The sequence below is a fragment of the Sciurus vulgaris genome (assembly GCF_902686455.1).
Source record: "Sciurus vulgaris genome assembly, chromosome: 12".
Lineage (NCBI taxonomy): Eukaryota > Metazoa > Chordata > Mammalia > Rodentia > Sciuridae > Sciurus > Sciurus vulgaris.
The window spans coordinates 34754340-34778509 of NC_136473.1; the positions used below are offsets into that span (position 1 = coordinate 34754340).

Below are 24170 nucleotides of genomic sequence, written 5' to 3' on the forward strand. Positions count from 1 at the left end.
CATTTTTGTCTTGTTCCTGATTTTAGAGGAAATGTTTTCAGTTTTTCCCCATTCACTATGATGTTGGATTTGGGTTTGTCATTTATAACACTTATTATGTTGAAGTAATTTTCTTTTATTCCTAATTTCTTCAGTTTTTTTTTCCCATAAGGGGGTGTCACGTTTTTTCAAAGGTTTTTCTGCATCTATTGAGATGAACATGTAATTTTGTCCTTATTACATTTATTGACATGCTAATATTGAACCACACTTTTTGTGTTAAATGTGTGTTGAAATTTGGTTTGCAAGTCTTTTATTAAGGATTTTGGTGACTATGTTCATTAAGGATATTGATCTGTAATTTTATTTTCTTGATGTGTCCTTAATCTGATTTTGGTATCAGGGTGATTCTGGCTTCAAAGAATGACTTTGGAAGTGATCCCTATGTTTCTATTTCACAGAATATTTCAAGGAGAATTGTTTTAGTTCTTCTTTAAAGATTTGGTATTCAACTGTAAACCCATCTGCTCCTGGGATTTTCTTTGTTAGTAGACTTCTTATTACTTCAATCTCATTGCTTGCTATTAATCTGTTTAGGTTGTCTGCCTTATTTCAATTTTGGTAAATCATCTGCATCTAGAAATTAATTCATTTCTTCTGGATTTTCCAACTTATTCGAGTATGTGTTTTCAAAATAATCACTGGTGATCAGTCATGTCTATTGTAATATTCCTGTTTTTCATCTTTCCCTTTCTTTTGGTTAGTTTGTCTTGGAGTTTATCGGTCTCATTTATCTTTTCAAAGAATGAACTTTTAGGGCTGGGGATATAGATCAGTGGTAGAAGACTTAGCATGCCCTGGGTTCAGTTCTGACTATTGTGACAATGAACCAACTCTGTTTCATCAATTCCTTGTGTTGTTATTTTATTCTCTATTAACTTTAGTTCGGAGGGGGTGGTTTGGGGTGGGAGTGAGGGGAAGGCACCCCGGGTACTGCCTGAGGAGCAGTGGTGGCAGCAGCAGGAGCAGAGGGAGAGAGGCAGAGCGGGCGCGCTTGTCACGTTCCCTCTCTCACCGTGGGGGCATCCTGCAGAACCTCTCCTTGGAAATACACAGGGAAACGGCAAAGAGGATTGACAGGTTTCACAGGTTCCTCGCTAGGCAGAGTGTTGGGACTAATGACATGTTAACTAACTCAGGCTGACTCCTTACTCCTTGGCGAGTGAGCAAAATCAAGGCTCAAAGGCGGTTTCAAAGGTTCATGACAATAAACTGGACCACCGTCAGGGATTAGTTAACAACAGTTCAGCAACGTGATCAGCTCGTGCTTGCCAATGGGACTCTCGCCTGTGTGAACCCCCAGCCTTGCTGACCTTTAAGCTGATTGGTTCCCACCTAGCCCCCACCCTACATAAAAAACTGTGTGACTTCCTCAATAAATGAGTTCCTGCTGTGACTGGCCTCCCTGACGTGTCTGATTGTCCTCCTACCCGAGGGCTGGGAGCGGGCGGTCAGTTGGCCCTACCTATCCTGGTCTGACCTTGTTGGGGAGTGTCCCCTTCCCTTGTGCTGGTCGAGAAGTAAAGGGGGCTTACGACCCCGAAATCTGGTGCCCAACTCGGGCCCCTCAAGGCTGATCTGCAGCCGAAGAGGCAGTTCGGAACTGAAAGTACTGGCAGATCGGGCCAAGTGAGTTCTGAGGTAAGGCATCCCTGAAAAGATGGGGCAAACACACACCACACATGGTGACCCTGTGCTCTCAGCTCTTAGACTCATGCTGAAGAGTAGGGGCCTTGAGTGGTCTGATACACGGATGGAAAAAGCCTGGGACACCTTTACTCCGGTGGCCCCTTGGCTCCTCGCCACTAATCTTTTTGACTGGTCCACATGAGATCGTGTAGAACAACTTGTTAAGAAGAGGGAAATCAATTTAGGGGAGGTTCCCCCATTGGGAGTCTGCCCTACATTATCTGCCTTTAAGGCCTGCTTCTCTCCAGGACCTCCCAAAGGGGGCTCCAAGTTTCTCCCCAAAGAGCCACCACCTAAAGAACCGCCGGCTCCTCCCATTGCATCTCCTTCCAGAAACTTGCCACATAGTAAACAACGTTGGGAGACCTTTAATGAGGAGCCCAATCCATCTCCATCCGCTCCTCCCAAGGTTGAGGAAACATGAGGGCAGCCAGCCTCTACACATAGGGAGGGCCCACTACCGCCCCGGGGAGGCTCATTGCTGCCATCTTGTATTCTGGGGCCACATCAGACTCCAATGAAAGCCCTTGCCCTCTTCCTTCCAGATGGCAGGAAATCTTCCCAGCGGCCTATTTTATGATACTGGGCAAGAACTCACTGACTCTAACCTCCCCCTCCCTGTATGGCCTTCCTGGTAAATGTTAAAAAGTTAGTTTGGGAAGGAATGACTACTGATCACAAATTGGCCTGTGCAGGGATGGAAGATTGCTCCATGGGAAGGTGGATTGTGGCTACCAAAGATATTGGCACACAGCTTCCGCAAGCGAGCGCGCAGATGGAAAGGGATTCCTTATCTTCAAGTCTCTTCTTTCTTGGGCTTCTCTGCTCTTCCTGCAAACTCGACGCCTCCTTCTTCTCCCGCTTTTAATTCCTCCTCCTCCTCCAACTTCGCCCCACCCAGCCCACCTAGTCCTCCTGCCATGAGGTCCCACATACGCCCATGTGGAGGGAGTAACCAGCCCAACCATCAGTGGCATGTCCTAGTAAGTAGTATGAGATAGCACCCCAGTCCCCACAAGTATTGGGAGATAATTGTTTCACAATTTTCTGCGTCCAAACCTGAATTGATTACTAACCAGGAATAAGGGTTAAAATGCCCTAGGCATCAAGTTTCTGCTGGAACATTTTAGCCCCTTTCAGATCCTGATCTCAGTCAAGGCTTACATTGAAATGTAAATAGAGAAAGCCTGAGGGCTCAGTAGGAGACAAGTCTCAAACCCAAAATAGAAAAAAAAAGAGCAAAAAGTCTTACCTGAACTCCAGCAAAAGTAAATTTTATGGTGCTTTACTAAAGTAATTAACGGCCATATCATTTTTCCAGGACTCTTGTTTTTTTTTGAATTCTACATTTTTTTTGAGCTCATGACTTTTTTGATCAGTTCTATTTTTTATTCAACTAGAGTTTTTGAACATGTGTTACATTGCAATGGAGATTCACCTATAAAGTTTCAAGGCCCTTCATTTTGTGTTATGTGTATGCTGTGCTGTCTGATGTCATGTTTTGTCTGTATCAAAACTGAGTGCTCCTAAAATTAAAATTTAAAAATGGATCCAAATACTTTTAATTCACATGATTTAAGAAGGTTCAATTTAAATTGGGTAAACTAATAGAAGTAAAATGTCTTGAAAATAACTTGCAAGTCTCTAGGTGGTCAAACTAATAAAATGTTGATGTTAATAAAATGTCTAACATCAATTTTTCTAGGATTTCCTCCAACAAGAAAAAGATGGCAAATACTGTTCAGGACACTTGTCTAATATCTTGTTGTTGTTTTTTTTTTTAAGAAAATAAGTGAATTAGAGTTGACATGCATGGGATTACTGTGTTTGTAGAGAAAATTATTTTGTGTCATCGCTAAACTAAAAACAAGGTTACTAAAAGTTATGTCCAAACAGGCATAATTCTATATACAAAGGGTTCTAAAGGTTTCAACTGTGTTTCAATTAGAGTACTATAAATAACAAAATATTTAATCTTATTAAAATGGAGTAATTTATATAAATTAAGAAATTTCATAAGAGTTGTTTCAGAATGTGAACAAAAAGGTCAACAGATAGGAAAGAAAAATATAAAAGGTTCTAGATATGGAAATATATTTAGTGAAAAACGAAATGTTTCTGGGTAAGAAAGTGCTTATGTGATAAAATACATGAGGGTCTAAATAAGTGCTGAGAAAGTCTGTAAAGGGCAAGTTTCAATAAGTTTGCATGTAACTAAGTTGGTTGTATGTATGTGACACAGTTAAAGCTATTTAAGGTTTTTTTCCTAAGGTGAAATACTAATGTTCTGATATAAACCAAAGTTTAATCTATATGGTAAAATGACAAGGATTTCTTAGAAACACTAATTTACTCTTAACTTTGTGTCTATTAAGTTTTATTCTTTAGAACAATTAGTCTTAAAAATTGGGATTTATACAATTATGGTTCAGCAACTGTTAGAGTATTGTACTACGTTACAGAGTCTAAATTTTTCTTTAAAAACTAAATTTGGTAAGATAAAAATGTCAAGGTAATTGTGAAATGGTCACTCTTTGTATATTAAATGTGTTCATATTTTCCAGGTATACAAATTTTTAAAGCAGGGAATTTATCAAGCTGCTATTCTCCAGATAAAACTTGTCTGTAATGGTGATTTTAAACTTATAAAGAGTAAATTTTATTGGGGATTTATCTCTATCATTTAATGTTCTATTATAGGACCTGTTATCAATAAGGTATATGTAAAATTTGTTACTTTTTACACTGAGAAAATTTTACGTGTAAATGTATTTCTAAAGGTTAGAGCCTGATTTGTTTAAAGGTTAATATTGTGAAACATAAAAATATTTTGCCACACAAAAGGAAAGTTAAAAGCTCTCTCAGTCTTTCTTTAATTCATGTTTTAGATATAATGTTAAATTGTGTTAACTAATGTTCATGTAGACTCAGGAGTCAATATATGTAAACTGCTTAAAATGACATTTAAGAAAGAGTGTAATTCACAGTAGCAAAAATGGGACAACAGTGATTGAGATTGGGGTCTCTGACCTCATGACTTTGAACAGTGGACTTCCTTGAGAGCTACCCAGAGCTCTTAACATTGCACTTTGCAGCTCTACCATCTTAGATCTACAGGCTCAACTTGATTCCTTGGCTGCTGTCGTCCTGCAAAATCGTCATGGTTTGGATCTTCTAATGGTGAAGGAAGGAGGGCATTGCCTGTTCCTTGCTGAAGAGTGCTATTTCTATGCCAACCACTCTGGACCACTCTGGCATTGTACAAGATAAAATCAAAAGCCTACAGGAAGATTGGAACATCGTAGGAGTGCGCTCCACTCTAATTTCCTCTGGACTGGGTTACATAGGTGGCTCCCCTACCTCCTCCCGCTTATAGGACTGCTAATCATCACTGTCCTTGTGTTCACCTTTGGGCCTTGCGTAATCAATAAGCTTATCCATTTACTGAAAAGCCAGGCTAAGTCTGTGCAGCTCATGATGGTCCGACAGCATTATACCACCCTTTATAATGATGATTGGGAGCCCTATGGGATCATGGATCACTCGTATCAGGACACTGGGGTCTAAGTGTCTCTCCCTTAAGCCCTGCTCTTCCTGAGGGGCCCGCCTGAAGTGCTAAGGTGGTAGTCAATGACGGGTAAGACCCTCAGAGGAGAACAACCTAAGACAGGCACACCTTCGAGTAAGGCGGACCCCCAAACTGCTAGGGTGATGGTCCATGACAGGTAAGACCCTCCCAGGAGCCACCTAAGACAGACACACCCTTAATATAAAACAAAAAAGGGGGATGTGTTGGGACTAATGACATGTTAACTAACTCAGGCTGACTCCTTTCTCCCTGGCAAGTGAGCAAAATCAAGGCTCAAAGGCGGTTTCAAAGGTTCATGACAATAAACCTGACCACTGTCAGGGATTGGTTAACAACAGTTCTGCGAATGTGATCAGCTCGTGCTTGCCATATTGTCCAATGGGACTCTCACCTGCGTGAACCCCCCTACCTTTCTGACCTTTAAGCTGATTGGTTCCCACCTAGCCCCCACCCTACATAAAAGCTGTGTTGTGTGACTTCCTCAATAAATGAGTTCCTGCTGTGACTGGTCTCCCTGACGTGTCTGATTGTCCTCCTAAACAGAGGGCTGGGAGCAGGCGGTCAGTCGGCCCTACCCATCCCAGTCTAACCTTGTTGGGGAGTGTCCCCTTCCCTTGTCGCTGGTCGAGAAGAGCAAGGGGGCTTAAGACCCCAACAACAAAACCGCTCATTACCATAACCATCTGCAGCCATGGTGGCGCAGTGCACCAGTTGCTGCGGCAGGACCTGCCGGGACCCTCGCCGGCGGGCACCAGCAGCCCCCGCCCACCGTGCCACCAGGCCAGGACCTGCGCTAGTGTGCACTGGTGGTCGGGCTGGTGCCTAGCCCAGAGCGGACCAGCGGCAGCCCAAACGCTGTGGCTGCCGCCTCCCCGCTGACCCCGCAATCTGAGGCTGTCAGAAATGACTCTGGTTCTGTCCATGAATAGATTCTGCGAGCCCATTGTCTTGGAAGGAGCTGCTGAAATTGCTGGGTACCAAACACTATGGGAGGCTGACAGCTACAGAGGCCAGAGCCCCCGCCCCCAAGGGCCAGCACAGGCTCCTTTGCAGGGAGACCAGGGAGCTGGTCCCCCATTGGCATGATCACATTGCAGGGGAATTTCAAATCCTATCACAACATCCAAGACCACATACTTTAGGAGGAAGTATGTGGAAGAAGAGGACTTTCACCCACCACTCAGCAGCTGTAGCCATAAAACCATCTCAATTTTTGAGGAACGAGCCCACGTCCTTTACATGTCCTTAGAAAAGCTAAAGTTTATTGATGATGCTGAAGTGTACCTCCAAAGATCTAGCCTTATAAACAATATTCATTCATTCCGTGGATGAAAAGACTCCACGGAGAAATCATCATGCAGAATAACTGGTGCTCTCCCGCCTGCTCCTTCAGTGGCACCTCTGCCCAGGAGTGGTTTATGGCTCAAGACTGTCCTTACCGAAAACGACCACGGATGGCCAAAGAGGAATGTGGAAAGTTTCATGCCTGCTGCTTTACCAAGAATGCGGTGGTCACTACCTGAATTTACCCCTTTCTGTCAATGCAAGTGTGGGAAGTGCTTCCTCCTCTTCTTAATCCTTCTCCTCCTCCTCTTCCTCTCCCCCTCTGCCTTTGTCGAGTTGTTCCCAGCAGGTGGATTTTGATGTAGGCGGGGCACCCATTTACAAGAGTGATGGCTAGATACCTTCCAAGGAAATCTTTGTCACTAATGTCAGGTCGCTTGGTGTTCAGGAAAAGGCCAGGTTAAGTGAGGAGAAAGCTAATAACACCAGCAGAGAAGGTGACCCCCTCAGTCATGAACCTGTGTGGGCAATGACCTTGATCTTGAGTGCAAAGGCCCATTTTATGATTATTTCAAGACTGGATATAATGAAAAAAACAATGTAAGTGAGTCCTGGAAAAAGTCTTTAAGGAAAAAGGAGCCTTCACTACGCAACAAACTGTGCTGCAGCAAAGGAAGTAAAATATGAACCATCTTTTCACTGAAACTTGGAAACATGCACAGCATGATCGATTAGCTCTCATAAATTTTATTTTGAATGGATTTTATAGTTTTGTACAACTTATAAAATTATGCCGTGAACTTATAGTGTCGTTTTAATGCCTGGAGAGCAGATTGCATAAAACATCTGTATAGTAGGCATCAGTGAGCTACTTATAAATGTGATGATTCTACCAAGAAAGTGATTGATTTAACACTTGAAAGTTTATCTTAGTTTTCTTTCAGAAAAAGACCAGTAGGTTAGTTTGGGAGACAACCTGCCCTTGTGATAGTTCCATGACCCTCCAAAGAGCCTGTCACTAGCTAAGAAAGTTCAACACATTTGCCAGTTCATTAGGTAGATATTTGGTAAGCAAATCAATATAACCAGCAAAAGATGTCTGCTTCTTCAATAAGATACAGTATTTTTTTCTGAATAAAAGACCGAAGACAGGGAGCTAGATGAAATGGCTTCATGGTGCTGTTAAGTATTTGTATTTAACAGTCTCTGTGTGACAGATGAAAATAGGATGGAATGGAATGAAACACCTGTCTAGGGGTGGCAATCACACTCTGTGGAGAGGGTATTCCCTGCAAGTTCCCGGCTTGCCTGTGAAGGGGGATGAGGCTTTTAGGGAGGTGGTGTACAGGGAGATTTTTGGTGCCTTACTTTATCTTAATTTTTGCCAATGTGAGAATTAAGGATAAATCAGAGTTACAGCAGAGATTTAACAAACAGGAATAAAAACACAGGGTGGACCTATATGGTTTGGAAACTTAACTTTGAACTATTGCATTCAGCTTGTGATTCAACACCTCTATTCTTCCTTTATTTTTGATGCCCAGTTGCTTTGGGTTTAGCATTTTTGGATAGGGATGGAGGACACAATAGAGAGCTGTTAGGAACAAGCACTAGCTGCTTGAGCTTTTCTAGGGCAATGATCTGTTGCTGGAATCTGGGTTTTCTGGGTTTGGGGTTGTTTTGTTTTCTTGTCCAATGATGTTCATGAACCCATGGCATGCATTATACTTTAATCTGTTTTGCATCATTTCACTCATTTAGATTATAAAAGCATGTGGTTTTTTATATATGACTTTTGCTGTTGATGAAGAAGCATGTTAATAAAAGATGTGGTGATTGATAAGATTTATCTTAAAGAATGTAAAGATTTTAGTTTTTGGAAAGTTGTTTTGGAGAAATGGGACTTGGTCTGTAATTACTACTGTGTATTTGACCGACAGTCTTCTCAATAATATCTTGAATTTGTACATTAAAAAAAACTTTAACTCTGATCTTTATTATTTCTTTCCTTCTACTGATTTTGAGATGACTTTCTTGTTTTATTAAGACCTTGATGTGCATCACTGGTTATATTTGGAATTGCTCTGCTTTTTATGTAGGCATTCATAACTGTAAACTTCCCTCTTAGAGCTGCCTTCATTGTATCCCATAGATTCTTGTATGTTGTGTTTCTCTTCTCATTTGACTCTAATAATTTTTAACTTCTCCCCTCATTTCTCTGATGACCCACTCATCATTCAATAGTGTACTATTCAATCTCCATGTGTTTGTATAGTATCTGTAGTTTTTCTTTATATTATTTTCTAAATTTATTTATGATCTAATAAGATGCAAGAAATTATTTCTTTTTATTTGTTAAAATTTGCTTTGTAGTGCAATATGTAATGTATTTGGAGAGAGTTCCTTGAGCAGCTTAGAAGAAAGCATATTTAGCTGTTGTTGGATAAAATATCCTATAGATATATATTGTCTATTTGATCTAAGGAGTAGTTTAATTCTGTAATATCTTTATTTTTTGTTTTAATAACTATTAGTGAGAGTGGTGTATTGAAATAACCCACTATTAATTTATTGGGCACTAACTATCCCTTTATGTCATGTAATTTTTCTGTTGTTCTTATTTTGGGCAGTTGAAAGGTTAAACCTGGGGCTCACATGTGTTAGGCAAGCACTGAGCTACATCCCCAGCTCCCCTTTATAAGAATTTATTTTGAGACAGGGTCTCACTAAGTTGCCCTGATTGACCTCAAACTTGCAGTCTTCCTGCCTCAGCCTCCCAAGTAGCTATGCTTACAGGTGTGTGCCACCACACCCAGCTGTAATGCTTTTTTATAATTTCTTTTTCTTTTTTGGTGCTGGGGGTTGAACTCAGGAGCACTCAACCACTGAGCCACATCCCCAGGCCTATTTTTTGTATTTTATTTAGAGACAAGGTCTCACTGAGTTGCTTAGTGCCTCACTTTTGCTGAGGCTGACTTTGAACTTGCCATCCACCTGTCTCAGCCTCCTGAGCTTCTGGGATTACAGGCGTGGGCCACCGTGCCCAGTTGTAATGTTTGTTTATGAATTCAGGTGTACCAAAGATTGGGGCATAAATATTTACAATTATTGTATCCTCTTGTTGGATTGTTCCCTTTACCAATATGCAGTGACCTCCTTGTCTCTTCTGATTAATTTTGGCTTGAAGACATCTTTGTCAGATATGACAGCAGCCCCTCCTGTTTGCTTTCAGATTCAGTTGTCATGGAATATTGTTCTCCATCCTATTGCTTCCAATCTGTGAATGTCTTTGTCAGTGATGTGTGTTTCTTGAAGACAACAGAGTTGGGTTTTGTTTTTCAGTCCAGTCTGCCAGTTTATATCTTTTAATTGAAGAATTAAAACAATTTACATTCAGTGTTATTAGACATAGGTATGTATTCCTGTCTTTTTGTTTTATTTTCAGTGTTTTTATTTGTTTGAGTATCTTTCAAAATGCTGCCCTAATAGTCATGAATTCCTTTAGCTTATGCTTATCTCAGGTTTTCATTTCTACTTTAGTTCTGAAGGATAGCTTTGCTGGATGTAGCAATTGAAGTTGGCAGTTAGTTTCTTTCCAGGTTCAGAATATATCTTTCCAAACTCTCCTACCCTTTAGAGTTTCATCTGAGAAATCTGTCATTCTGATTGGTTTGCTGTAACTTCTCTTTTACAGCTTTGAAATTCTTCATTCTGGAGTTTTGGTATTTTTAACTGTAATGCATCATGGAGAGGGTCTTTTCTCATTTTGTCTATTTGGGGTTTGAAATGCTCCAGTATCTTAATGTCCCTATTGTTCCTAATATTTGGGGAATTTTCTGCTATTATTTTACTGAATAGATTATCTATTTCAATAGTCTGTATCTCTCCTTCCTTCTTCAAACCTATGAGTCTTAAATTAGGTCTCTATAATGTTGTTCTAGACTTCTTATATACTCTGATTCTTGTTTTTACTTCCTTTTTACTGTCAAACACCTTGTCTTCAAGTCTCACTTAATCTAGTCTATTGATGAGATTCAACTGAGTTTTTTACTTGATTTACTGTATTATTCATTACCAAGTGTTCTGTTTAGTTCTTTTTCAGAATCTTATGCTTCAGATTTCCAATTTGTATTCTGCATTGCCTTCTTTAATTTATTCATTTGTTTACTCATATCATCTTTGAGTTTATTGGTCATTTTAACAATCAATTTTTTGAATTCTTTGCCTGAGATTTCATGTACTTTGATACCTATAGATTCACTTATTAGGGAGATAAGAACTTTTGGGGGGTTATTTTGTTGGCCTATTTCCTCATTTTCCAGTCATTCTATGTTGAGATTTGCACATCTGTTGGGATTCATTTATCTTCTACTTTTTAGTAAGCAGTTATCTTTTCAACATGTACCTTGAACTGGGGGTGTATCTCAGCACAAATGCATCTTCTTGGTATAATCTTGGTGGTTGGTTCAATCATCAGAACTACTTTGAGAGGAAAGTGTAACTACCAGTAACATCAGTATTTTTTTTGTGTGTGAAAGCACAGTTTATTTTCTCAGACTTTTGTAGTTTATTTTTACAAAATAGCAGAACAAATTTGGTTCTTTGTATTAATACAGAATATGTAATACATATTGAAATATATATATATGTACATAGCACTTAAGTTATAAAGGGGACAGCAAAGTCAGCATCACTTAAACAGCCACGTGTTTTTCACATAATTAGGGTTTCATCAGGAGCTAAATAAACAGTTTTCAGCTTAAATATATAGTCTTTGATGCTTTATCTCCACCAGTGTTTACAAAAGCTAGTCTAAAAACTATTACCGCCTACAAAAGTAATAAGTTTCAGAATATAATTTTGCTATCATGCCATAATAAAAACTTAACATTATAGAAAGCCAGAGGGAACTAGTCACTTCAGTGCAACTGCGGTAGGTAGACTTAATCGTGATTTTAAGAAGAGTGCTATGGGAATCCAAAAGGGATGCTTCTGGATCTTCAGTTGCCAGATGCTTTATGATCCAACCACCTCTTAATCCAGATTAAAATCATGCCACTAATCACCTAACTATGACAGAGGGATGTTGCATAGGGACTCTCTTCATCTCTGCTCTCTTCTTTTAGTTTCTTGGCTGCCTGTATTGATAATTTAATCTGCAAATCAAGTCTCTGTAGGAAATCTCTGGCTGACACTTCCTCGGGCTGTATCTCGGATTCCTGAGGACTGGGAGGAGGGAGGTCTTCCCCAGCCACCACAGGCTCCTCTTGTGAAAAACTGCTATCAACAGTTTATTTTCGTGACTTGGTACTTGAGCGCGATGCCCTGCAGCGTGTCTCCGGCTTGGACCAGGTGCTCCACCAGGCGCTCGATGACGCCGGCGCCCAGCGGTGCCCGCACGCTGGCAGTGCTGCCCTACGAGCGGGTCTTGGTGCGGGCCAGGCTCAGCGACAGCTGCGCCGCGCGGCGGCGGCGGCGAGGGGACTGAGGACCGCAGCGCTCGGGGCCGCCTTCCCGCAAGGACAACGTGGGCGAGGAGTCCGCCTGGTCGCCAGGTAGGGGAGCTGCCAGGGGGGCGGTGCCTCCTCTGCCGCCTCCGCCTCTTCCTCCTCACAGGGGCTGCGGCTGGTTGTTCCGCGGGGCCGCGGGCGGGAAGCCGAAGAAGGGAGCAGCGGGCTGGGTATGGCGGGAGTCTCCCCCCTGCAAGGCTTGCCTTCCCCGGTCGCCCGTGGCACAGGCGCACCTGCAAGGGGAAAAACGAAGTGAGAGCCCGCAGCAGTCAGGTGGACTGCGGCAGCTCCACCCTGCCCGCCCGTCAACTTCAGTATTTTAAGAGCAAACAATACTTACTATTAAAATATGTAGATCAAAAGGAAAAGAAAAACAAGCCAAGAAGGGAGTGAGGGAAAAGAAAAACAAGCCAAGAAGGGAGTGAGGGAAAAGAGAAAGAAGAAAAGGGGAGAGGAGGAAAGAAAAAAGAGAGGGGATTACAAATGGTAAAGACATTAAAAGATATCAAGAACAAAATCCAGTTAATAGGGGGAAAAAAGTGCTGCAGGCAGCAGCTTTCCATCTAACCCAGACCTGGCCTACTGCTACACCTTACTGGCATTGCTTCTGATTAGAGTTCAGATTGTCAATTGCTAAGGAAAGAGGCTTCCACCTTTCTCTGCTCTGTAGATCTGTAGATGGCCTCCTATGGCCATCCAGAGACCTGTAAGTCTCTACCACATTTTCACTTCAGAGCCCAGATTGACTCCAGGTGTTACTGGATCTAACGATCCAAAGAGATTTAAAGCATATGTGGCTGCTGAATTTTAGCTAGCTAGCTAGCTAGATAGAGTTGAAAAACAGGAAAGAAAACCACAGGAATTTCTGATCTCTTGCATAGAAGCTTAAACAATAAGGCACTTATAAAACTGGCTGCCCTTTCCACTTCAAGTGAATATACTGGGCAGTGCAGGGACCATCTTCTCCTGCACCAGCTCACTAATTAGTATTTGAGTATCTTTTCTGTTCAGATTTGTTTTGCTTAGAAGTGGAGCCTGCCTTTCTCAAAGTTAATGGGAAACTTTCTTTTAGCTCATTAGAAGGGAACTCTCCCTATTCCACCGCTGTCCTGGACCCAGTTCTGTGTATTCTATTTCTTGCACTAACTCTCTTACTCTAAACACCAGTATTTCTGGGTTTCACTTGGTTGCTAACTTTCTGAGTTGCACTCTAGCACTTCCCTGTGGTATATCTACTTCATCACGCAGCCACAGAACTATTGTCCCAATCAGTCTTGGAGAGAGCTAGTATGCAGGAGATGCCTTAGTCTGCCATTTCCAGAGTTCCCCCAAAAGACGATTTTATTAATGCAGTCATAGTGATTGAGTTGTTTAAAAAAAAGGCACGTTTTCTCTTTTAAAAGGATAATAGAAGAAACGGAACAATAGTAGGAGTAATCTTTCGTAACCCATTTTTAAACCTACATACTTCTAGGCCCTCTTTTTCCTGTAGACCAATGCTTGCCTGCTTGGAGAAGCTAAGTTTTATCAGCTCTCCTGATGGTGTTACATTTTACAGATACAAAGATATTCTACAAACCAATTATATCATACTATCCTTGCAGTGCTATTTTGGTTAAATGGTTTTGAGGGTATAAAATGTTTGGCGAGTATCCTGGCAGTTTATATGAGAATGTAGGATATGAGGATGTTGGGTATCCTTCTATTCTGTTTTTTAGAAAACTTCAAAAGTGTGTTGACTCTGTTGTGCCCACTCTTTTGGGCAATGAACAACTCAATCACTATTACTGCATTAATAAAATCGTCTTTTGGGGGAACTCTGGAAGAATAAAAACTTCCATGATTTAGGTGAAGAAACATATGACTGGGCTGAAAATGTGATCAAATGAGTGATCTCCAGAAACCTTTAATTTATGACTTGGAATATTTCTCTGAGGTGCCTCATTTGACTCTAAATTCACAGATCAGTTTTGCTATCATCTGCTTTGAGATAATAAAGACTGGTTGTGTAGCCTTAAGTTTAGCTTTAGGATACACCTCTAAGGTTTAGTCCCCAATTTCCTTTTGTAAGTCTCCTCTTGGCTTCCTTACCATCTTCAGTTACCAGTAGACTGCTAATCTGTATCCCTACTTGATAACTTTCTTTTGGGAATCAGGCATATCTCACTTATATGTTGCAGATCTAGGGGATTCACCTTGTCTAAAACCACACTTATTTTCCCCATCTTCTAAATACCCTCCTCCTGTGTCTCTCAGTGAGGACATTATTGCCCAATCTTACCATATTTCCTGATTCCTTCATTCTCCTCACACCTTATACTCAATCTTAATCTTTACACTTTAAATATCTCTTCAAAACCTGTTCTAATTTCTGTTGTATTACATCTTACTTGCATTGTCTTTTGCACAATTGTTCAGATCACTGTCACCAGCCTCTTCATCATTCTCCTGCCCTCAGTCTGGCTCTTTTCCAGTTCATTCTCCACAAGGCAAGAGAGTGAAGTATGTAAAATGCACGGTTGGAGCCAGGCAGCCAACTTGGGAGGGTGTTGCTAGAGAATTACAGGTTTGAGACCACTCTCAGCAACTTAATGAGACCCTGTCTCCAATAAATAAATAAATCAATAAATAAAATGAACTGGGATGTAGCTTGATGATAAAGTACCCCTAGGTTCAATCACCAGTACAAAAAATAAAATATGTAAAACACACAGTTGGGGGCTGAGGGTTCAGCTCAGTGGTAGAACATGTGTTTAGCATGTGTGAGGCCCTGGGTTCAATATGCAGCATCAAAAACTAAAAACAAAATAAAAGTATACATTCAAATAGTCTAATCCTAGTTTAGAAATATTTCAGTACTCCCATTTTGCCCAAAAGCTAAAGTTTAAAGTCTCCCTGCCCTCCCCCCCGCATACTGGGAATTGAATGCATTGCACATGTGAAACAAGGGCTCTATTGCTGATATATACCACTGGCCCTAAATTCTTGGTGTGAGCATGCAGGTGTGTGTGTGTGATGCTGGGAATTGAACCTATGGCCTCATTCATGAAATTATATTTAATATATATGTATAAATTAAATATTTTAATATATGTAGTATGTTGTATGCCATTATATTGCTAAAAAGAAAAAATCTTGAAATAATTTAACAGACTTTGAGCAGAAAATAAAAAGGACTCATAAACTGAGTAGCACTGAGAATGAAAAGCAGTTCAGAGACTTCTGCTGCAAAAGCTATGGACAGGGAGAATTTATAACCAGAAAATGGAAGTGACATACATAAATAACTGGATTGGTTACAATTTTCTTCTTGTCTTATTTGGACATATTTTTGGCAGTTTTTAACCTGTGTTTGGCTGAATGTCCAGCTGCTATGACAGGCCAAGACTTTCCTGTGATTGGCCAAGACATGGGGACACCAAATAAACTCTCAAGTTAGATTACAATTTGTTTACATATTCAATTGGGTTTATAGTTCCCTACAAATGGACTCAGTATCAGGATTAATTTAATAATATGTAAATAATTATATTATATTGCATATTATGTATGTGTCAGAAAATATGTAGTTGAATATACATTAATATTTAATGCTCTGCACTATGTCCCTTCATTGCTCAGTCTCCACTACCCTTCATCTTGTCCTAAATGAGTTAATTGATCATTCTTCAGATATAATATTTTAGATATCATATTTTAGATATCATGAACATTATTTTCAGTAAAAATAATCTATTTTGTCAATTCTTCATTTCATGACAAATTCACATCATCAATTCTTACAGAACTCTTCATTTTGTTACTGTTATTTTCATTTCCCAATCTAATATGCCTCATGAATACATGCTTTTATGTGTTTGGTATTCTTGAAAGTATATGTATTTTTGTAAGGTGTATAGTATTTCTGTTTGTGTTTAGTTTATACAAATACTCTTGAGTCACAGACATCATTTTTTTAAAACTCAACTGGCTTTGGAAAAAATACTACTAATTTTTTCTGGGTGAATTCCTATCTAGTTTTTTTGCTTCTTAGTGCTATGTAGTATTCTAAAGGGTGAAAGTTTTGCTGAGTTGTACAGCACCAGAGGGCACTATTCACCTTTTATTGCATGTGTTTAATATTCCCCTGCAGTTTTGCAATGTGGTGGCCCTGGGTGCATTCCCTAGATTTTATTCAAATGTTTGCACATTGATAACCGTCTATATTTCCTTATTTCTCAGGTCACCATAGAAAACACTCTGATGAATATTCCCACATTGAGTTCTACATGGGAATTTCTCTAACATGTATTACAAAGTAAGATTACTTGGCCATACAATGGCCTTACTCAATTTGTCTAAGTCTGTTGAGTTGCTTTCAGATTGCCTTCTCTACATTATAATCCACAGGCACAGTAAATTGCTGTTATTTAATTTCCACTAATACAATGGGCAAAAGTAGTCACTCATTGTTTTTTACTTTTACATTTATCTGATGACTAATGCCTTTGAGAAAACCTTCGCATACTTTTAGCCATTTGGGTTTACCCTTTTATGAACTGCCTGTTCATATCATTTTACACTTTTATGTAGTATTTCCTGATTTTTCTTATCATTTACAGGGTTTCCTACTATATTCTGGATATTTTTTCTGTTACTAATGTTGAGGATATATGATAGATTGTCACAAAGCCTCCTTCTGGTCTTCTTTCCTTTTATCAGAAGCTAGGAATCTAAAGTGACTTTTCTGAATCCCTTGCAGGTTGTGTTTCAGATGAAATTTAGGTTTGATTTTGTGACACATTTGGAAGCTCTCAGTCAGTCTTAATGTCCATTGTTTCTACTCGCAAGCAGAGTAGAAGACCTCTCTAACACTTCTGGGGCAGGGTTAGCAGGGGTCTAGTAGTGTCCAGGTCCTAACTTTGTGAAGATCCAGTGTAGGTATTATGTGCCAGTCTTTCTGGTGTGACTGGTGCAGTCACAGCAATGGGTCGGAAGCCAGCTGCATCCAGAGGTAACATCTAGAGATAGCAATGAGGCTTCCTGATCCTGGCAGCAGAAGTGTGCTTTTAGATCATAGAGGTGGTAAGTGCTTCTTTGATATCCTGGTCCTACCTTATGGCTTTCTGAATAATATCTAAAAAGATTTTAGAACCCTTTTATTCAAGTTTTCCAAGATTCTGTAAACCAAGTCACACCCTATAGTAAATCTCTTTCTGTTAAAATTATTTGGAGTAGATTCACTTCTTTGTAATCTCAACATACAGAATTGGTTTTAAATAGCAAATAGTTTCCTCTAATATTTATCCTTTTTAAATTTTATAGTATGGTTGGTTGAACAGAAATATTTTCATATAATCAGATACATATCTAAGATAGATTTTACTACTTAAACACCTTCATATGGTATTCTTCTAAGCAACTTACTAATTAGATGTTGCTTTCCCCCTACATTTCATATATATTCCATCTTAATATCTGAATTCCAGATGCAAATTTCATATTATAAAATCTGTATCTAAGGTATAGTTTGTACCGTTTTCCTCTCATTTAAAAAAGTGTTGCTCCTAAATCACAAAAAGTCTTCCTCCTATAATCTTCTATTTACTTTATCACTTTGCCCTTTACATTTAAGCTTTTGAACTAGAGTCCTCTTTAGTGTATGATTGTAATGTAGAAATCTAGTTTTATTTTTCTTCATATAGAAAACCAAATTAATGGACTTTTTTTTTTTTTGATACAGCAGATTGAACTCAAGGACCTTTTGCCATTGAGCTCCATCTCCAACTCTTCTTATTTTTTGAGACAGGTTCTACCTAATTTACTGAGGCTGGCCTTAAACACATGATCCTCCTGCCTCAGCCTTCAAAGTTGCTAGGATTACAGGTGTGCACTGCCATACCCAGCCTAAATAGTCTTTTTTTTTTTTTTTTTTCCCAATGATTTTTATTACCAGTTTTATGTCATACCATATAGATTAATCTGTTTCTGTGGTTTCTGTTTTCCTTTGTTGTGAATCTTTCTGTTGTAAGCCAGTACTACATGAGTCTTATAACTGCAAAACATATGATTACTACTCCCAGAGATGTACTCCTTTTTTTCAAAATTGACTTAGTTCATCATTATGTACCTTGTATGTAGTCTTCCCTGTAAATTTAGAATAGTGAGGAATTTGGAAGATGGTGGAAGCAAGCTGGGCAGTGAGTCCCGATTTCATCACAACACAGAAGGCGATGAAGGAAAAGCAGAATTGAGAGGTAGGTGACAAAATAAATGTTCTAAGACTTGATATAGTCTGATATCTGGAGACACTGGAAGAGTGGTTACCAGAGAAGAAAACAAACTTAAGAGTTCCCGAATCCCAAACCAAACCTGAGGATGAGAAGGGGAAAGGGGCAACAGAGGATGAGGGAAGCAAACATTTGTCTAAGTTCACTCACTTAAAAACAGTTGAACAGAGATAAAATTTAAAGCTTGATGGTAATAAAAGGCCCTCAAAGGAATGCAAACAAAATCAAATCATGAGTTGTGCAGCAGGAAGGGTCTGATCCCAGTGTTAACAGGTGCACAAGGTGAGCCATGATCACAACTGGCAAGTGTCCGGGCATTGTTTGGACACTTGTGGGATCTTGCATCAAACTTAGTTAACAGAAGAAATCAACGCAACCCAGGGCAGTGGAAACTAGAGTCCAGGTGAACCACCTGAGACCCTTCACTACAATACCTCGGAGAGTAGTATCAACTGGGGGAATACTTCTGCACCATAGAATGCCCATGGAAAACCCACAAACATTCTTGTGCTTACAGACAGCTGCCAGGATCTTCACTACTGTGAAAAAGATCCTAAAGAGGGGAGCAGGTAAACTGACCCACAGTAATCACAGGGACACTCCAGAGCCTACATCCTGAACTACTGCACACAATGGAAACAGCCAGACCACAACACTGCACACTCTGAGGAATCAGCTGCAGGCCCTGATATGACAAACCAGAAGCTGCTGGTAGGAGATTCAGAATATCTAGGGAATTGGCTTCTGTGCCCTATAGCTCAGGAGAGAGCCACAGCCCAAAACTGATGGAGATCTTTAAGTCCAAACTCCAAGGAAATCCAAACCAAGATTCAACAAGAATTTTCTTCACCTTGACATGGTATACTCTAAACAACTTTACTGTCAACTTTGAACACATAAGTAACTCTTTAATGTAATGTAAATTATCCTTCCTTTTATAGATTTCTTTTCTCCCTCTCCTGTTTGCCCAATCTTTCTTCCTGTCCCCTTCTAGCCCTCATGTAAGGTTACAGTACATTTACTAAATTTAACAAATAATATTTTGACCTATTCTAGAATTTTGTTATCAATTTACACCTGAATTTGAGGAACCACAGAGAATAATTGCATCAAGTTTTTGTTTTGTATAAAGCTGAATAGAATGAGGCTTGGCTCAGAAGTGATTATAGTAAATAGGGCACAGTGGCATCTCTTAAAGTGTTGCTGATATTGGGATCAGCAGAGGACACATTGACTTAAAATATCATTATCTGGATATTCATGCAACCCAGGGCTGTTAAGAAAAGGAAGCTCACAAAGTAGTCCTTCACTTAGAAGTATAACAAAAGACAAAAAAGCAATGGAAAAGCAAGGGAAGAAACCATCCCAAACAGCCCATAATGCTTCAACAATAAGACTTCATTGACACCACACCACAGTGGAGGAAATGTTGGCGATGGAATTTAGAAAGTTCATAGTTATACTGTTCTGAGGTAAAACAAGATACAGGAAGTGAAAGGTCACTCTAATGATTGAGATTCTGAAAAAGAACCAAACAGAAATCCTTAAAATGAAAAAATCAATACACCAAATTAAAAATTCAATGGAAAGCATCACCAATAGATTAGACCACTCTGAATATTGATTTTCAGATCTTGAAGACAAAGTGTGTAATCTTGAAAATAAAGTTGACCATAGAGATAAGATGTTAAGAGACTGAACAGAATATTCAAGAAATCTGAGATAACATTAAAAGAACAAATTTAAGATTCACTGGGATAGATGAAGGCCCTGAAATAACAAACTAAAGGAATGCACATTTTTTTTTTTTTTTTATCATTAAGCTTCACATTTATTTTGTATACTTTTCTGTACCTTTTTTTTTTTTTTCTTTTGGAGATAGGGTCTCATTATGCTGCCCAGGCTGGTCTGGAATCTGCTGGGCTTGCTATCTTGCCTCCGCCTCCCCACTAGCCAGGACTACAGAGCATGCAAGCATGCCCAGCTCATGTGTGCTGTTATTAAAAGGTTTAAAAAGTAATGATGCTGTCTACAGTAGTGGAAATGAAGATGGAGGAAGATGGTTGATTTTTGACTCTGTGAAAAATGGGTAGAGGGAAGAGATAAGGAATACATCAGAAGGAAAGGCAGATTAAGATGAACAGCAGGCCCAGGGGCTTAGGTCCAGTCCTCAGAAACACAAAAAAACAGAAACATGAAGAGTAGTGTTGAACACTCTGGTTAGAGGACACCTGTGATACTGAAGTGGTAAGGTCCATGGCTGCTGTGTGAAGTCAGAGAAGCCACTTATCCAGAATTGAGATTCCATTCCCCACAGGAGGCAAGTCAGTGAGGTTGATGATTCTGATACTGAGAACACTGGGTTTAAAACTCCAGTTCTGTTACTTCATGGTTATTTAATCTTGAACAATTACTTCATCCTTCCCTCCTAGCCTCAGTTTCCTCATGCACAGAGTCTGAAGTTTTAATTCCTCACAGAACTTCTGGTAAATCAGGACTAGGCACTTGAGATGTACGGTGCCTTGGTTATCAATTAACAATGAATGAGAAAACATAAAAGACCAGGTAACAATCACTGCATGGTTCTTACACCTTTGTGTAAGAACTAGCCCTTGGGCTTGTAAATCTGGCACTCTGTAGACCTGCAGTGATTACAACCCCATGTCCCAGGCAAGGCATGCCACTTGGTCCTCCTATACTGGTTTGTGGTATAGCCCAGGCACGTGGCTTCCTACCATCTTCCATCAAAAGGTGAGGACAGGAACTGCTGCACTGCTGTGCTGGCAGAGCTGATCAGACCTACTTGAAGCAAGCCTCGCAAACCTGAGATGATTACAGCTAACATTTACCAAGCACTAAGTGTAGGGCACTGTGCTGAGTACATCACCAGCATCACCTCAGTGGGTTCTCCAAACCTTAAGGAGGTGGGCGAGTTTATTATCTTACACTGAGAAAAATGAAAGTTTAAAGAGGTTAAATTCTTCAGGGTTACATATCTTGTATGGAAAGGCAGGGATCTGAAACTAGGCTGCTGAGATCCCTAGTTACTCTTGATACTGTTTTCGTCCGTTTTTTCTGGACCTCCCTGGCCGGGCCCCCAATCTGCAGGCAGCCAACATCACGGGCATCAGAGGCTGCCCAGCTGCAACACCTGCTCTCTGACTGACTGGTTCTACACAAGCGCTAGTCGAACAGCACAGGGCAAACTTGCCCTCTCAAGCTACCCCTGGCACTGGGCTCACTTAGCAGGCCCGAGGGATGGGGCACCTATTACAATTGTTGGGCAAGGGGTACCCAACAAATGCCCAGCTCTTGTGCTTTTACTAGGCTTTGAGGCCTCAGTGAGGCTGCCTCGAGTGTTTCTGCGGCCCTGGGGATGGCACCCAGGGCCTTGCTCATGCTTGGCAAGCGCTCGACACTAAGCTACATCTCAGCCTTCCTGAGGCCCATGGGCTCTAACTAAAGACCCGCAGATGCGTTTAGGATGGAATTTCCTAACTGCCCAAAGCCATCTTCATCCCCCATCCACGGCTGTCTTCTACTCAAGAGCACGTACGACCAGTGCGGGCTTGTAACGGGAGGTTCACGCACGTAGCCTGGACACTGGGGCAAGTCGGGGATACACCCTGGTACCTTAGCGACACTGGTCCAGGGAGGACAAGAGGCTGGCATGAGGCCGTGGAGACCCGCGAAGGCTAGGACCCAGGTCCCCGCTACGTTAAGCCTACGTCACCAGGACTCTGCCCCCGAGTCCGCGGCTGAGCCTGAGCCCCCAGATTCCAAATCGGCCCCGTGTCCCCCAGCGCGCCCAACCGGGTCCTTCGGACCCTGCAGGTGTACTCCGAGTAAACTGCGGCGAGGGCGTTTGTGAATTCACTTCTCCCTCAGTCCCCAACCTGGGGGCAGCAAAGCTGTTTTCCCTCTCCTCAAAAACGCACGGGACAGCAGGAAAGAACGGAAGGAAGGGGAGGGGGTCTGAAACAAGGAAGGTGGGAGAGCCAGCCGACCCTGCCACACTCGAGATGGCGGCAACGGCAAAGTGGGAGGTCGAGCAGAACGTGTAGCCGCGTCTCCTTCAGTCCGCTCCCGGCAGGTAAGAGCCCCAGGAAGCAATGGCCTCGCCGCGATCCGCGCCAGGGTCCGGGAATCCGAAGCCGGGCAGCGGTGGCCTCTCCGGCGCTTTCCGCTCGGGACTGCCGCTTGCCTGATGTCTTTCGCCACCGCCATCTTAGACCGGGTGGGCAGCCGGGCAGGTGGCTGGAGTGAGGTAGATGGGCCCGGAGAGCGTGGGCGGAGCGACCTCCAGGTTCCCTCCGCTGCAGCCACGGCCACCGCCTTCGTGTGGAGCTCCGACTCTGAGTCGCCTCAGCCCGGGGGCGGGAGCGCGCGGCCGGGTTGGGGGGCGACTGAGAGAAAGGAAGGAAGAGGGCGGGGAGTCCTCCCAGGAGGAGGCGGGGCGGCTAAGCCCCTCCCTCGGCGGCGGTGTCCGGAGGCGGTGCCGCCCCCTGCCCCGCGGTCTCTTTAGCGCAGACGTTCGCCGACCCGCGGGCATTGGGCAGCGGCGGATGGGCGGAGGCTGGATCACTGAGGCGATCACCATGGCGTTTCTCAAACTCCGCGACCAGGTAGGTGAGGGGCGGCAGGTCGGGATCGCGCCGCGCGGGGAGGAAGGGAAAGAGGGCGGGCCAGCGGTGCGAGCCGCCAGGGCGTCCGCTTGGCGGTCTTGCTGCGAGGGAAGCGGGATCCTGGGCCGGGGCCGGGCGCGAGGCTGCGGGCGGCTTGCTTTTCAGTGTAGTTCGCGCTGGGGGAGCCAAAGTGCAGCCCAGGGTTTAGCCGCCGCGCTGAGAGGGGCGGGTTCCGCGCTGGCCTCGCTCGCGTCGGGCGCGCTGCCGGTTAGGCGCCTCCTCTTTCCTGTCTCGTGAGGCTCGGGCTTAACCGGTGGCTTTCCGCTGCCGGACTGGAGATGTGCTAGCGACCGTGACCTGGGGTCACCACCTTGCTCTCCTGTTTGCTTCGTGGTACAGCTGGAGGCACATACTCTCTCGGGGAAAGGTGGTGGTGGTGTGGGGGGGAGGGGGAACCAAAAAACAAAAAAAGGCCTGGTTGATTCTGCTAGGGATTCGTTGTTACTCAAGTGTGCAAGTCCTCAGACTGTTTTCGTTTGACATTTTGTGCACCATCTTAGTTTTAGTTTAGGTTAGTTTTCTTGACTTAGGAAGAGCTGGTCAAATACCCGAAGTGCCACAGACTGTGACACTTGGGAACTGAAAAAATACTTTGTGTCTAGGAATGAAATCGCAACCATACCTGAGAGAGTCGTATACCTAAAAACCTGGGAAGAGGTGCAGACGTTTCAAAAGTGAGTACCCCTTTTTACAAAAACAATGGGGAACTTTTAGCAAATAGCGTACCTTAAATTCTGAATCCAGTTAATACCAAAGTGATTTTATGTTTAGAGTGATGATTGGCCCTATGTATCTTTTCGTATCAGGAGAACTTTAGCTGGCGTTAATAACATCAGGTCATGATATTTTGAAAAACTGTTTAAAGTTTATACTTTTTATTCAAATTAGATATACAGTATGTTAACCACTAACCACACGTGGCAAGTTAAATTTAACAAATAAGTTGTGTTCCATAGTTATGCTATTCATATCTCAAAAACTCAGTAGCCACAATAGCTGTTGATTATTTTATTGAACAGGACAGGTAAAGAACACTTAGGATTTTTCACAAAGTTTTATAAGACAACACTGTTGATAACAGGTAAAGCTCAGTTAAAGCATAAAT

The 24170-nt window shown here is 41.9% G+C and overlaps 1 protein-coding gene and 2 pseudogenes across 8 annotated transcripts in view; 2 read left to right on the forward strand and 1 right to left on the reverse strand.

Annotated features, from left to right (window-relative positions):
* Positions 1-6136: 6136 nt before the first annotated feature.
* On the forward strand, positions 6137-8081 carry LOC306642414 (SERTA domain-containing protein 4-like; annotated as a pseudogene). The gene has a single exon. The product of its transcript is annotated as an SERTA domain-containing protein 4-like (transcript).
* Positions 8082-10797: 2716 nt separating this feature from the next.
* On the reverse strand, positions 10798-22607 carry LOC306641922 (lysM and putative peptidoglycan-binding domain-containing protein 2-like; annotated as a pseudogene). The gene is made up of 3 exons: positions 22398-22607; positions 12216-12344; positions 10798-12145 (listed from the first exon to the last, which is right to left on the reverse strand). The product of its transcript is annotated as a lysM and putative peptidoglycan-binding domain-containing protein 2-like (transcript).
* Positions 17000-24170, forward strand: part of LOC306642428 (uncharacterized protein) — a 58941-nt gene continuing 51770 nt past the window's right edge. For 5 of the 6 annotated variants that reach the window (XM_079108209.1, XM_079108207.1, XM_079108206.1 and 2 more), the window contains exon 1: positions 17000-23005. In XM_079108209.1, coding sequence (XP_078964335.1) covers positions 22652-23005 — 354 coding nt within the window. In that variant the 5' untranslated portion in view covers positions 17000-22651. The remainder of the gene's footprint in view (positions 23006-24170) is intronic. The other variant, XM_079108210.1, reaches the window with a different exon arrangement.